The sequence below is a fragment of the Hypomesus nipponensis genome, chromosome 7, assembly GCF_054491055.1.
Source record: "Hypomesus nipponensis isolate SF chromosome 7, ASM5449105v1, whole genome shotgun sequence".
Taxonomy (NCBI): Eukaryota; Metazoa; Chordata; class Actinopteri; order Osmeriformes; family Osmeridae; genus Hypomesus; species Hypomesus nipponensis.
In genome coordinates this window covers 7,453,790-7,469,813 of record NC_140367.1, presented here as the reverse complement: position 1 = coordinate 7,469,813, position 16,024 = coordinate 7,453,790, and the positions used below count along the sequence as shown (strand labels likewise).

Genomic DNA, 16,024 nt, shown 5'->3' with positions numbered 1-16,024 from the left:
AATTAGATGGCTGTTGAGTTGATTGAATTTTTTTTTTACAACTGGGGTTGGAGCAAAAACCTGCAGGAAAGGAGCTCCACAGGAACAGGGTTGGTTAGAGACCCCTGTTCTAATGAGTTGCTTCAATGTCACTCATTGTGTACACGCAGATTATGTGAATTGAACTGTACAGTGTCTTTGTAGACAAATGGCTAAAGTGAAGCAGCCCAATGCAAGCTAACCTGCAAGCAAAACACTCACAGGCCACATCACTGGAAACCACCCAGTTAGCACAGGCTAATGCTAATCTCACATGTAGCCTAGCACTGTTAGCTGCCATTTCTGACTACAAGGTGCCATATCTGTGAGTCGTGCAAACATTGTGTATAGAGTACAAACCCTGTCACATACTTAGGACGACTGAAGAAGATCTAGTTCTTTCCTCGACTGAACGAGATTAAAGCCAGACCACTTCCTCTTGATAAGGCTTACATGCTAAAACCAATCGTCAAAAGAGAAGACATTTGGATTTGCCTGATATGAGATCTAACAGTAACAGAACATACTTGCCGTACTCAAAAGAGACCCAACAGTAACATGACATACTTGCAGTGCCTTCCTCAAAAGAGAGACAGAAAAGCAAAAGACCTATTGAGAATCTCCCACTTCACACTCCCCTTCAGCGCGCCCACATGGGGCTGATTACAGGACGCTATATGTGGATTAACTTAATAAACTCCACCCGCCCAGCGAGGATAAATATGGAAAAGATTAGGCTGGAAAACAATACAGTGACCATCGTATGCAACGGCCTAATCCTAAAATAACACCCAAGGAATTTTCGGGCACAGAGTCCCTAGCCGGCTAGCAGGGGATCGGAGGAGATGGGCAAAGCCCTCGTCCTTAGATTGGGGCCGAAAAATGCACCCAGTGACGTGCGCGCTCCTGGAGAGGGGACCGAAACAAGAGGACAGGAGTTCAGACCCGTCGAAGCCCTTTCTGAACCAAACATAAATAAAAGGAGAGAAAAGACTTCATTTGAAGCACACTGGGGTTGCTCCGCATAGCCCCCGAAGGCAGGCGTAAGCAGCGGACCCTTCGCCAGACAAGATCAAAAGCTAATCTTGAAAGGGAAGGAGGGGGTTCTTCTTCCATTTATTTATTTTTATATGGGTTTTTTTTTGCAGAGTTTCAGGTCACACTGGTGAGGTTCTCATGACCCATTATAGTCAAAGGATAGTGATGCAGTTTGTCTATGCAGCTTTACATTTTAGTCATTAAGCTGCCAGTTCTCTCCCTGGACAGGTTACACTACCCACAACAGGTAACCTGACCAGACCCAAGGGATGGCAACAGTAGCCTAACATTTACATAACGAATAACAAAAAGGGGAAAGAGGTGTAATTGTTGAAGAAAAAAAATCTATTCCTATAAATAATGTTACCATTACCCTTCATTCACAGTCAACTCATTTTCATGTATTTATTGTGAAATCAATGTCTGCTTTTATTTATTGCTAAATCAAAACAGACATTGCAGTTGTACTGTAAACAAAGTTCTATGAATGGTCATAATCTTCCAATAAGCTTTTACATGTCAAAACACTGACGATTAATACTCTAAATGCTTACTTCAGAAAGATTTAGTGCACATCATCTAGCCAAAAGTGGGTACTACTATGATGTAGTCTACACACTTTCAAACAAGAAAATGAACACAACCTAACTGCAATTTAATCCAAAAACGATTGCCTTGTAAAAGTTCAGAAAGGCGTCAGCGTGGTTTTTCCACCCTTTGAAAGGCACCCTTCCTCCAGCTGTAATGAGCGCACGGCACACCTGTGTCTGATGAGGTTTTCTAATCTCTTAGGGCATCGAGCGGAGCGCTTCAGGCTAACTATAGCAGCACTCCACATCAAGTAGGGGACACTTGAGGACTCCACCCCTCCCTCACTTCCTCTGGCAGGGCTCTCAAACGGCCAACTAAAACACACCATCTCTGTGCTCCGGAGAGACTACTAGTAGGGAGGTCGGGCTTCTGACGGCTGGGCCGCTGAACAAGTCAGTGGCACATGCTCCAAGTCCTGCAGGTAATCCCAAGAGCAGTGGTCATAAACATTTGCATGGTCGACCTGGATAATCGCTAGCGTTTAGCAAGACAAGGAAGTGAAACAGTACAGTGGACAGGTAGCCTGATGTCCAGGATGAAAACGACAAACCTGATGACATCGAAGGAATTATTTCCCACAAAAGTAGCAAAATCACTGGCAAGCATAATGCCCGCACACCTTAAACCACAGAAAGTGTTGAACGTTACACAACTTTCAATCTTGGTATTACTGTAGGGCGGAAAAACTTTCAAGTACCAAAATGTATAGAATCTTTGCCAAGTTTGGAATGGATTTCTAAACCATTACCAAAACAAACCACAACACTGAGTCATAAGCAGGGTCTGGCTTGGTAACTAAGTAGCTGTTTCAAACCCAAAACCACAGAGCAAGCCCTGAGTCACCTCCACAGTTATTGGGATCAGAGGTTTGGGTGGGGATGAAAGCACCCAGCGGGCCACAGGGCACTTTGAGCCTTCTGAAACCATGACATTATGAAACTACAATGATAGATAGCATTATCGAGTTCACAATATCAACACTGCATCATTCAAATGTGGGACTTTTCCCCTCCTCCCGAACTCTCACTCTGTAGTCATTGGGCACATCTCATTGTCATTCTCTTAAGCCTTTGCCGCTGCCATCATCGGCTCATGTGTTTTGGATAAGCCTCACTGACTGGAAAATGAAACTGGTAATCTAATTTCAGGAGGCGAGAGAGAGGGTAAGGAGGGGGTTTGCAACGTTTGAGTGGCTGTCAGGAAAACCAAAACATTATCTATGAAGGGTCAGGGTGTTTAAAATATCACATGTGCAACTAAAATATGACTGCTGGCTTTCAGTCAGCAGCTAATTTAATAACGGTAGATAGGGGCATCCACAGTGGAGCTCAATAACATGGCCCTTGTTTTCTTTCACGGAAAGCCTAACTTACCCCCATATAAAGCAAAAGGACTAGTCTGAGCTGCTTCTCCTGGAGGTGGAAGCTGGCCTCCCTCTCAACCTCTTCCCCTCTCCCTGCCTCGCTACTGTAACTTGCTCTCTCCTCGCTCTGCAGTCACCTAGTCGGACAGCAACCAAGGCCTGGTCTAGCATACCAGTGGAGAAATTCCCAGATAAGTAATACTCCAGGGCTCCGGGACTTCAAGGATCGGTGCTTCATGCCCGCCCACACCACTACGTCACAGGCTAACAGGCTTGCAGCCACTTCCACAAAAGGAATTCCTGCTTACCGCCAGTTTGTGTGTGTGTGTGTGGAGGGGGGGGGAATGAGAGAAAACGAAAGGGGCCTGTGAGCGCAAATGTAGGTGTGCGGGATCGAAAATAATGTTTTGTATGTTTGTAGCCTTTTGGGAGATTTAGGACACGGTTCCTCTGCTGTTGTGGAGGGCTAGAGAGCACTGCAGGCCAGACAGCTGGGTCCTTCCACAAGATAAGCCCTGCGCACACACACACACACACATTCAGCGCTGCCTTAGTCTCCACTCCTCCTGCTCTTGCAGAGGACCACCATATATGGTATTGGGATTCCCATGGAAAAAGAAGGCCGGGATTGAGGCGGAGGGGGGAAAAAAAAAAAGGCAGGGGAGATCGTAACTGTACATTTCATTCCAGCTTACGCTCAGCAGTCAAAACAAGAGCCACACTCCAAAGAGTTTTTTTTTCTTTTTTTCCATGAGATCTTACCGTCAGGGGTTCAAGGAAAAGAGTAAAGGGGCAAAGTAAGGAGCACCACAGGGGTGAGGCAGTTTGATTTAGAGTAGAACCAAACCGATATGGGCCCATAATATCGGTCTCTGTGTATATGCACCTTTGAGTAATTTTTTTAAAGTTATATTTATTTTCTCCTATTGATGCTTTTTTTTATAGTTACATAAGTGAATTTCACTGTTCAGTGCACCGTTAGACTTATTTTTCGTTTAGTAATCTGATGTATTACTCCCTAAAATTGATACTGGCCCCAAATGCACAGTACTGGTCTGGTTGGTTCTAGTTTAAACGCAAGTCAAGTATCCAAATCTCCTAAGATTTGATCTACAGTGTAAATACGCAACATGGCCTTCAATGTAAAGTCCCCTCTGTACTGGGATCAGAGCCTCAAAAGCCAAAACAACACCAGAAAGTAAACAGGCAGCGTGGTTGCCAGAGTACGCCCCCCAGGCAAAGCACCGATCCATAGCCATTACCACTACAAATATGGATCACCTCTGCGACTAGTGGAGTAATGGCTCCAACCATCGGTTCACACCACACAATCAGGCATCTGAACTGAGAGGCGCACAAAGGATCAGGCACTAAAGAGTGTTGGGGCAAAGTTCAGCCGTCATCATCTCTCCAGCTGAAAGAACTCCAGGAGCCCTGAAAGCACCGTGTGGTTGCCATGGCCTACCTGGAACAGAACTACACACAGGCTGGCTGTGAGGGTGTGTGCAGGGTTGTGTGCAGGGACACATGCAGGAGGAGAGGGAACCGATGAAGCAGAGCTCACTTGCAGAGAGCCTGGGTGAGGAAATGAGAAAAATAAACACACACTTCCTGTTCCTGTCTTGACTGAAGCTCACGACACCCTCATCCCTCCAGCGAGCCCCAGCAGGGAAGAAGAGCAGAGCAGCCCACTCTAAACCAGCTCACTTTAGCAAACTGTGAAATGGATGACAGGGTGCAAGAACCCTTGATCATGCAAGTAAATGTAAATATTCAGGGTCTAAAGATAGGGGAACCAAAGGCCATGGGCAGCTTGGCCTTTAACCGCATTGTAAAGCATCTCTAGTGCGACAATGGCTCACCAGTGAGTGACTAACTAAACTCAGACTATGGTCAACAACTGTACTACAAAGCTGTCTGTTGGTTTAGGGCCAAGCTTGCCCCCTCTATACATTCTAACAGCAGAAGGGGCATTTGTGGTTGATTTAATTATTCATTTGGCAAGCATCTATTAACATCTGGAACTCAGTGACCTGACATCAATTACATGCTCCATAAAATATGCATATCAAATTACTGATGACACTACAATAAATGCAAAACTGTGCAAAAAAGAACGACAACATACATTCAGTTCATACAGCAACAAAATCAGGCTACCTGGTAGTTTTAAAACAGATAAGCCTGTCAGTTTGAATGGCGTCCAACGCCTGCAGCCATTGAAACTCCCTAGCCAAGCACTGTGCCTCCTAGACCGCCCAGGCCCATTCACTGACACTGCAATGCCTCTGCAGTCGGATAAACACACGCTCCCCAAACACTTTTTGTCTAAAGGCTGGGGTTGCACAACTAGCACACAGCAGTTTTGCAGGTCTACATTTGCTTGATGGCAAAAAAACACGAGCAAGATCAATGGACTGGGGGGGGTGATGGTGGCGCTTGTTTGAGTACTGAGTTTCAAGCACAGGCTTATATTGTGTGAGTGGGCTGCACGATAAGGTGAATTGGGATGTGAATGCAGAGAAAGGGCAGTGTTGGCGTGTAGTCTGCCATTTCTCATCACTTCGTCCTTCCCTTCACATTCATGCTTTAGAACTGGACTCATCTCAACTCTCACCCATTTCATCAGCTGGCGACGCAGCCATTGCAAGTAATTTTTTTGGTTTTCAGGGAAAGAATGCAACCCGTCTCCTCCAATAGACGACAGACGGACAACCCTCTGCTTTAATTGGCCTCTTTGCAACTAGACAATGAAGAGTCTCCAGAGTCCAGGTGTTTTCGGTTGACTGACAGACACACACAATCTAACATAAAAAACATCCACCCAGCATGAGGCATGTGATTGCTGGAGAACAAAACAACGTTGGGAAGGCTTCTGAGACACAGCCCAGTCTGGGAAGCAGAGAGAGACTGTGCCACACAGCAGACAGGCTGAAGTTATTCCACAAGCATCGCACAGCAGCGCAATAATATGCAACGCTTGATGGAGGACGTAGAGAAAGGTATAGCAAGCGTAAAGTATTACATAGAAAAGAAAAACAGGAAATCTCTGTTCAAGTTGCTTGTCACCCCCCCCCCCTAACAAAAAAGCGATGGTTGGTGAATATTCACCAGAGACTCTCATTGGTTTGCAGAGCCCTCAGCGATGCAGAAGAGCCTTGACTCTTTGACTCTTACACGTACAAGATGAGCGTCTATGGACGCTCTGCTTGATGGGTTGATCTCCACAGCTCAGCTGTTGTGTCAGTCTGAACACATACGTGGCATTAGCATGACGGTAGGTTGAACTCAGCTGAGGAATTCTCCCTCCAACCCCAGGTGAACCAGTTTCAACCTGTAATGACGCTTGTCTGAAATACTTCACCCTGTCCAGCCTTTCTGAAGTTAAGGCACCAAGCCCAAGGAGTCCATTTCACAAACTAAGGTACAACACAACTATAAATAACCTTAACTGGAGAAAAAAAAACATTTTAATAAATGTATCCGCCATTGGATTTTACATTTAAACTGTCTCAGAAAGTCGCTGTTAAAGGCCTTGCAACATTACATTTATTCATTTAGCAGACGCTTTTATCCAAATCGACTTCCAAGAAAGAGCATAAAGAAGTGCATAGGTGTAACAAAACAAAAAGTGAGGCATCTGTGTCAATCAACAGATGACCCAACATGTTGAAAAGCACCTTGGCGCCACGCCACAAACACTTCCTTCCTCGTGCTTGATTATAGGGCTGGTGGAAAAAGACTTGAATGAAAACACTAGCATGGTATGCTGGTAAGGCGCGACCTGCCAATTATAAAAACAGGTCAGATGTGCAAGTTTGGTGGACCTGATGCTTTGAGAGCTGTCAAGTCACTTGATGAATGGTTGGCGGTTGGTGGTGATGCTAACCCTGAGTTTATTGGCATTCTGTATTAGAAACAGAAGAATGCACAATCTGGTATAGCTATAGCCATTACATACACCAAGCATATCTGTTAGCCATTAACCTTTGTAAAAGGGCGGCAGCTAAATGTATGGGCTATGCAAAGAACAATAAGATCCAGATTGTCTTGATTGCAGACAATAAATAATTAAGTGACATTTTAATGTGTTTTCATTCTGCTGCTGTCATATTCGCAATTACAAATGCATGAGGTGCTTGTCTGTGTTCAGGTCATTGAAAACTGCTCGCATGGCAGGAGAAAAGCAAGAACAGAAACACACTCTACATTAAATATGACGCATGGTCTCTCGTGTCATGAAACAACCATCAGCTAATCTTGTTCCTTCACTTCAACCTTGAATGCAATGAGACAATACCATTTTGCTCCAATTCAAAAGCAGCCATCTCATGCCGTTGACCTTTGTCTTGGCTGACTGGCCTCTCTGTTCAGGGCAGTAACTCTCTCTGCGATGCTGATGTCTGTGAGGCTGAGACGAGGTCTCCCGGAGAGGCTGTGTGATTTCAACAAAGGATGCAGGGCATTCCACTGAAAGTCCCCCCCCCCCACCTCCACCAACCAAACATAGTACCATGTGCAGTAGGCAAGCGTGCTATGCCCCGTCTAAGCAACCAGCGCATGCCAGTGCCAAACTCTCTGCAGTCAAACACAAGGCACAGAGGTTGTCAATGGCAACACTTGTTGCTGTTTGTGATTTCTAAAGAGTGAGAGGCTGAAGTGGTTCTGGAGGTGGTGGGAGGTTTTGGTGTTCAGCTCAGTTGATAAACAACACAAAGGATTTACTGCCTATAATCAAAAGGTGGGCTAAACATCATTCTTCTCGCCAAAAATCCCAAACTAAAAACGAAATATGTCCCAAATCAACTCAATTTATCCCAAATCGGACACCCTAACCTAACACATTCTGTTCCTCAACAACACATGTCAGGTGGTGTGAGTAAACCCAAACTGCTCCAAACTTGGCTTCCCAAGGTAAGCTCAGTGAATTTGCTGTCAAAAATGTCAATTTGCCACATGACTAAGAAACAGTTTTACAGCTGGATAGGAGTTTTGAAGACAGTCATGTCTAGAGGACTGAGCCTACCTTCTGGACACCTCAAAGGTCTACCTGTTCATTGCACCCTTAGGGTTATCAAAACTGGTGAGTCAGGCTTGGTGAAACTGTTATAAAACATAGTGATGTTAGCCTGCCTGAACACTGGGTCCCACCCAGCTGCTGGTACAACACACACACAAAGCAGAGGGTGTAACAGGACGCAATAAGGCTTTGAACAGGGGGGGCTGTCAGCAGCATCCCTTTCTGTAGCCCTCATTGGCCAACTGGGAGCTTCTCTTGCACAGCTGAGAATCTCAGGGTCAGGATTGGGGCTGGAGCAAAGAGGGCAATTTGTTAATGTAACTGTCGCTGCTTCGACGTCCAGCACTGTTTGTTCCATTTCAAGATTCATGCAGTCTACAGTACGTGTTTGCTGCTGATCTGCTGCTGCTGTCGTTCCTCTCGGCTCAGTCTGAGTTATGCAACTCCCGGTGTATGCAAATTAACCGACAAGCCTCTAGCAAACCGGGCATGAGCCGTTGCCATGGCTACTTAGCGAGATAGTATTTGGAGATAGAATGGTCATAATGAGGGAGTGTATGCTAATGTTGAGAAACAGTCTGGCATTCCATATCATGATGCAAAGACCTCATTTAGCCATAGATTGCCAATACTTCCCATACACACACACACGAAGGGCCAGGTGTGGGCCAGGGAGAGGCCGTTGCTTTTCTGGGTGCTCCGTCTCTCCTTCTCTAAAGGCTTGAAGAAGGGCACAGCAGGCTAGCGAGCTTGCCCCAGCATCAGGCAAGAAAGACAGAGACACAGACGGAACGACATGGGATGACTAGAGAGGATGGGGGGGGGGGGGTGACAGCTGAGGAATGCCTGCTCCGCTCTGCTCTCCCTTTGCCATGGTTTCTACCGACTGTCATGTGAGGAATGCACAGGCCAGGGCGACGGGGCCCGGGAATGCTACGCACCCAGACCAGAGAATATCTGTCTTTCTACACACACACACCTCTTTGGCCAACCTCATTCACAAGTCCCCTTCCCTTTCTCTCCATCTCCACCTTCTCTTGAGCAACTGGCCAAGGTGTGAGCTCCCGTCACAAGACCAGGCATGAGGTGTCATTGGGGTAACCATCTCTTAAAAATGACAATCCAATCAAGAATCTTTCTCAGGTGTTAACCAATTGTTCGTTCTCTTTATCACCAATTTCTTCTCAGAAATCTCTAACGCGACTGTCCTCTGGCTGAACGACATAGCACACCATTCACAAGACAAGGTCATTGATGAGTTTCTAGGTTACAAAACACAAAAGTCAGTTCCAAGTGAGACACAGGCTGTCCACAGTGCGAAATCCAAAGGCAGACCTGTGCCAAGCCTCCAGCCTCCTCTACAAAGCTTAGCCGCACAGAGCTGTACAGCCTGTGTATGGTGTGACTCATACCCAAACTTAGTACCATCGTCTCCTGATGCCCAGTCGGGGGAACTTGTGCTGGTGTTATTTATAACCCCAGCCAGCACAATCACTGGTCCCAAGAAGGAGTGGTCAGCCCTTGCTGTAAAAACACTGAGCAGTTCAATCCAAAATCAGAGGTCACCATCTCATTACAATAAGAGAGGTAGAGGACATGGTCTGGGGCACCTGGAAACTGTCAGTGGCATTATGTCATCAGCATAACTATCAGGCAAACTCATGGCTGGGTAAGATTAACAGCACTATAAAAATCCCCATTATCTGTGGAAAACTAGTGAATAAGGATTACATAGTGAAGCACATCAATCATGACATTGTAAAAGCTGTGTTTTCTTTCTTATGGTAGTAAAATGTGGGTCATGTCTTGAGAAACTTTGACTCTGCAATTCATGAAGTAAATCTATATTTTAGGTGTTCCATCATCACCATCATCATCATCTGGGATGAGTATCTGTAAAACGACTGGATCTTCTTTTAAAGAGAGAACATATGTGGTCCAGACGTTGGCTAAACTATAGGTCTTGAAGAGATTGGTAACACATTTACATGAGAGCAAGATTACCTATAAAAAAATTAAAGCATGAAGCAACTGCTTTTCAATGCAATCTGGTAGAACTAGGATTATAACTGATGTTAGACACAAAAGTAGCACACTAGCAGAGGCATCATTGAGCTGAATGTCAGACAAGTCTGGCTTTAAAATTCCCCACTTGGTGAGAAAACCCAACATTAGGTTGAACCAACTCCAATCCTGAGATTAGCACGTTAAAAGCAAATCCCTATATCGCCTTGCACTCCTTTCTAAGACCCCGGAGCTGCAGATCACATGCTGGAACGTACATACACAGACACACCGACACACACACCAAGCAGCTCCAGCCTGCTCTCCAGACATGGTTAGGTCTGAAGAGCTGCACAGCAAATTCTTTCCCCTCTCTGCTCCTCCCTGTACAACGGTCCAATTTTTTTCGGGCCACATGAGTGTGCGGGTGGCTGGCTAATTCCAGGAGAAATTAAACTGGCTGCAGTCTCTGCTATATTATTAGGCCAAGCTGATCTTAGATAAATAGGCTACCATTTGCACACAAACAAAAAAACTCCCATCCTCTTTTTGGTGATGCTTTTTTATGTTATCTTTCAAATATAAAACAAATACAGCATTGCAAAACCACAGACAGATATAACATGAAGGTTACGTCCACAGTCTCCATGCAGCAGCTTTTTAAGACAGTGATGCATTACTGAGTAAACAGCACATCTGTGAGCAATGACTAAAGGTATGAGATCACCGTCCATCTAGGCCTAGTTAAATACACTAATGCAACTCTTGTTCAAAGACAGTTCTCATTACTCATTTTACACGCAAGTGCATAAAATGTCATTACCAACAACAAACAGGTCTGGGTTTTTTGCCTTTGGTTCTGTTTAAGTCATCTGAGGTTTATTTCCAGCTGCGGAATTGTCAGGCCAACAGGTAACCTATAATATTCTCCCTAACACAGCTCGTTGTGACAGGCATTGACATGTAAACAATGCATTCCCTCTCAGATGTCAGTTAGGCACCAGCAAGATTCCTCTGCATATAACTTCATCCGAGTGTACTGAATGCTAGATTGGCAGAGACTAAAAAGTAGGCCGACTTTACATCGTTAGGTCATCTTGTAGATCATACCGGAAAGTAACGAACTGTTGTCCCACCTCGACAAAAATCGATGCCGATGGAAGATTAAGCTTTCAAATTATAATTATGTTGACATTTCGATGACATGACCCATTGTTAGACATCTTTAGTCAATGTCAAGACGTGGCTGTCTGCAGTGTGTCGTTGCTAAGCTCACAGAACTAGCTAGGCTAGGCTACCTTGACTAATAGCTAGCTAGATAACGTAGCCTAGCTTGCCCCGCTGTCATTCGCAACTGTACTCAAAACGGATACCAGTCTCTGTCATATCGTTGTCCAAGAAAAATAAGTAGTTATGTCCTAAAATAGTGAAGCCTATTCGTTAAATCATGTCGAAACACTTTTAAGACAATAGCCTGAAAAAAGAATTGCACTTTCTAGGCACGTCGTTAGCTTTATACGTGCATAGACAGTACAAGTTAAGGATGAGGTAGAGCTAGCCTTGTTAGCACGCTGCTGGTTGGCCATATTTTGATGCATGAAGCTCTTCATCGAACAACCTTACTCGGTACACTCAATTATTTCAATACTTAAAATCAGTGTCTCAACACTGACTATAATAAGTCAATTCCCAGTAAATAGCTTTCAACTGTCATGTTATACGCTTTGGTTACTGTGCCTATAGCTACGATTGCTAACTCGCAATCTGACTGTCTTGGGGAGTAAAAAAAAAAACTGTCGTCAATTGTCATTAGAAGTCGTAGATATTTACTCAGTTTTATGTTAACCAACGTTTACATTCAAACAAATTAACTTTCCATTTGTATGGACTTAATATGCAACCTTGAAGGGTTTAATAATGCGTTAAAAAAAGAAACGAAAAAGGACGCCAGCTCTATCATGTCCACACAGCAAACTTAGAAGCTCGATATGCTTGTATAAAGCCCAGCTAAGCGAGTGCTAACTCACGGGCTAGTATTAGACCATACATTCAGTGTCAGAGAAGGGGACCTCATTAACCCGTAGCTATATTCTTTATTAAAAGAAACTAAACAACGAGGCTACCATTTGGTCATATTAACTGCTACTATAAATGTGGACTATAAATACATAACACTTGATAAGAACAAGCTGATTGAATCTTGCAGGTGGGGATATACGACGACTAGCTAGCGACACCACTAGACTAGCTGGCTACCTATTCCGGACAACCAAGATTATTAAAGCTAACGTAACAGCATTAGCAAGACCGAATGAATCATTTGCTTAGCTCGCGCTAGTGTCAGCAGGGGCAGAGGCTGGGTATTTTGCTTAGCTTACTTTTGCTATAGACTTCATTCATTTTCTGCACACAATCATGTCCGATGGTGTTGTTTCCTCTGCCAAATGTATATTTCAATCAAATTAACAGTCACATCAAACCATTCGAGCCAGCCAGGACGATTATTGTGGCCCTCTCTCAGCGACGAGGACGGGCGTGCTAGGTAAACAGAATGAGATGGCTCTCCTTTGACAGGTAGCAAGCTAGCTAGCTTGCTTCCATCTTTGGTTCCATTGCTACAAGTCTCTTGTATTAAATAAGCAGATATAATCGAAAGTTACTGTTGTATGTTAGCAAACAAACCTGGTGGAGGGCAGTAAGACCGTCTACATTGGCGTAGTTTATGTCAGCACCCCGGTCAAGCATTCGGAGCACCTCCTCGGTATCGCCGCTCGAGCAGGCAGCCAAAAACACGGCGCCATCGTCGAACTTCACCTTCGTCTTCTTCTTTTTCAAAATAGGAGGCTCGATATCTGTCTCCGAGCCTAACCACCGTTTTAACTGTTCATTCCTCTTCTGCTTGGCGTCCGCCATCTTCATCCCCTCCTGTCTTGGGCTCCTTATCTTTCTTCGAGAGAGGATATACTTTATAGTGCCACTATCCCACAGCGCACTGGGGCGTGGGAAGGGGGGGCTGAAAGAGGGCGTCTGGATTGTTTTCCATAAACTCGCGAGTCGCGAGACAAAGGGTTGTACGGTTTATGTTCCGAGGACAGCCGGTATTTGACCTGCTGAGCGGAATCGTAAAGGTTCGCTTGGGGGTCTACCTTGCTATTCTTTTCCAAAAGCAATTTAAAACATATTTGGATATTTATTTATGTTATAGTTTTCTCATTATAATTGATGGTAGCAGGAGATGTGACATGCCCTTCCCGTTTCCGGTCAGCTGTCGTTCGAACTTTTTTAAGTCCTACCTCGCCGTCTACATTTTTGGCGAACTCTGGCACACACATCGGGTATACACAATGAAACGTCACCTCAGGATCTGCAGTATAACGTCATCATCAACAGATAGGGAAAAGGTGAACAGAGACGGTAATTTTGTTATAATAGGCCATTAAAAAGAACATGAACTCTAGCATGATGACGAATTTGTTTGACCATACCAGATATTTTAATATTGTTTGAAACTTGTTTTATTTTACATTTAAATAGCCATGACAAAATGCAATATTTGTAATATGTGTCCACTGTCAACTACGAAGTAATTAGAAAATATGTTTATTCTTCTGTATCAGCCAAGAATCGATTAAATAGATACTCTATGCCATAACTAAGTGCAAATTACATCCCTTCACTGTGCATAAAAACAGAGCAATTGGTCGCAAAACTAGTTGCCAGTTGTTGCACGCTAATCTTTAGGAAACAAGTGAAGTGAGATTAATGTTTCATGCTAAATGTCTCAACAGTAACACATAATACATGTCATTGTATTCTCAACGTGGAATGTTGCTTAATAGTTTATTGAATGTACAGCTATTATTGTTTACATGAATGTGAAATTATTGTGTAAACGTTTAAAAAAATTCAAAGTACAACACACTTAAAAATACATCAAATTATACGAATAAAAAGTTCACCACACGTGGTAGTTCCTTTGTAGAATCAGCTGCTGGCTAGTGTGTTTACAATCTTGATCGACATTAAAGTGCCACTCCCACAGGAAACCATTACAGAAAGACATGGAGAGAGAGACTAATGCCTGTAAAACATTAGCTGAGAAATTAATGAAGATAATTCATTGAGATAAAAGTTTGAGAGAGAGATACTATATAGCATGGAGATTTTCATGTCCCATTACAAGAGTTTCTCTTTTACAACAGACAGTGCACAATAAAATAAAACAGCAAGTACCTGTTTTAATTGACATCAAAACTTGAAGTGTTTGGAATGTCAAGTGGACTGTGGGAGCTCAACTCCCACTCAAAGCAAGGTGGCCGAGCAAAAAGGGATTATTGTTTTGGCACCACCATACGTTATTGTTGGCAGAGGGCAATGTGTACGCGGCAGGGGGTGTGGCTTTTGGGTCCTTATTTGCAGGTTGTGGACTGCCACCGACCAGTTTCCTGAGCAGTCCCTGGAAGACGTGCGTGGCAGGAATGCTTTAGGACCTTACAGTAGTTTATGTATATAGTATAAAGAAAACGTTTAAACTTTTGAAATGTTCATTTAAAAGTACTTTGTAGGGTGTGTGTGGTTCAGTGCTTACTGATTAAACCTATCCTCCAAGAAATAAGGTGACCCAACTGAAATTTGGTCAGTAAAAAGATCCACTCGGCAAACAATCCAAATAATTTACACAACATGAATAACAACTTCAAGGCTAATCTCTATAAGGATAACTCTGGGGTTTCCTTGACCACCCTAACATTATTTTCCCAACCCCTGTCCCCACCTATCAAGCCCTAGTGGACATTCAGTAAAGACAGACTTACCATAGCTGATTTCTGCAGATGCAACAGATAAATAATTCTCCTGGCAGAGACACCAGGCTGAGGCATGGATGTTTCTGGGCCAGGACAGAAGAGTCTGAAGGGGCCAAGATACACATAGGAGGATCAGACTACAGTTTATCCTAACTTACCGGCACCCCTGGATGGTTCACCATACTAGAGGAGCATCATGGGATACCACAGGGAGGGAGGTTTGTTGAGACACAGGGATTGTTGAGAACAGAATGTCAGGGGTGTGTCAGTGACTGGAAGAGTTGTGGCTGGAAGAGTTGCTGATATCAGGACTTGTAGCTTGTAGGGAAGGTGCCCTGTAAGCTGTTGGTAGGAAGGGAACCACGCCGACCTTCCAGTATTGGACAGTGTGTGAGAGGCCACATGTAACATCCAGTGTTTGTGTGTGTGTGTAAGTGTAAGTGTAAGATTCAGACCCTGCCAAGTGTCTGTTTAACATTGATGACCTGTCTGAAAGTATGTGCAAACTTCTAACCTTGATAAAAGTGTTACATTTTGTGGAATTAAACTACATAAACTAATAGCTGACACATACTGTACTATTAGCGAACTTCTGACACATTATAATGCCATACAGCAGTACTGCCAAGAGCACTTGTACATATCTCCTATTCTGCTGTTTGGCAATGATTGTACTGTTATGACGGGTGTAGAAATGTACACTGTCAAAGCAGTATTGTCAACTAACCAAGAAACTTATCAGATCAGAATATTCAGTACCATTGGAGTCAGAACAGGCTATCCACTGACAGATTACGCAAAAGAAACAAGACATTCATCACAGTTATCTGGAAGCGATGGTCCTTCAAACAGAGTACTTAATGTACCAGCAGAAGTAGTGGGGAGAGAGGATAAAACAAAACTAAATAGACGGAGACCTAAACATGGCGGGGCATTACCATTCTGCTGTGGGCAGGTGGAGAACGTCAAGAAACCATCTGTGACTGGAAGGCTCTGCCAATCTCAGTCCCATCTACAGCCAAGTGAAGGCCCCCTCTGATCATCTGATTGGACGACTCATAAGACCACTGTTCATCAGAAGCTGCCCAAGGCCAAGCCATCTGCACCCGCGTTCTTCTCATATAAGAGACACAGTTTGATATTATAGTACAGGGGAGTTTTCATCATCTTTTATATCATATATAA

General features: G+C 44.1%; 1 protein-coding gene across 11 annotated transcripts in view; it reads right to left on the bottom strand.

Moving 5' to 3' along the window:
• ppp1r12a (protein phosphatase 1, regulatory subunit 12A) overlaps positions 1–13,035 on the bottom strand; it is a 42,808-nt gene extending 29,773 nt beyond the window's left edge. For all 11 annotated transcript variants that reach the window (XM_084701300.1, XM_084701303.1, XM_084701301.1 and 8 more), the window contains exon 1: positions 12,717–13,035. In XM_084701300.1, the coding sequence (XP_084557426.1) occupies positions 12,717–12,953 (237 nt within the window). In that variant the 5' untranslated portion in view covers positions 12,954–13,035. The remainder of the gene's footprint in view (positions 1–12,716) is intronic.
• Between the last annotated feature and the right edge of the window lie 2,989 nt (positions 13,036–16,024).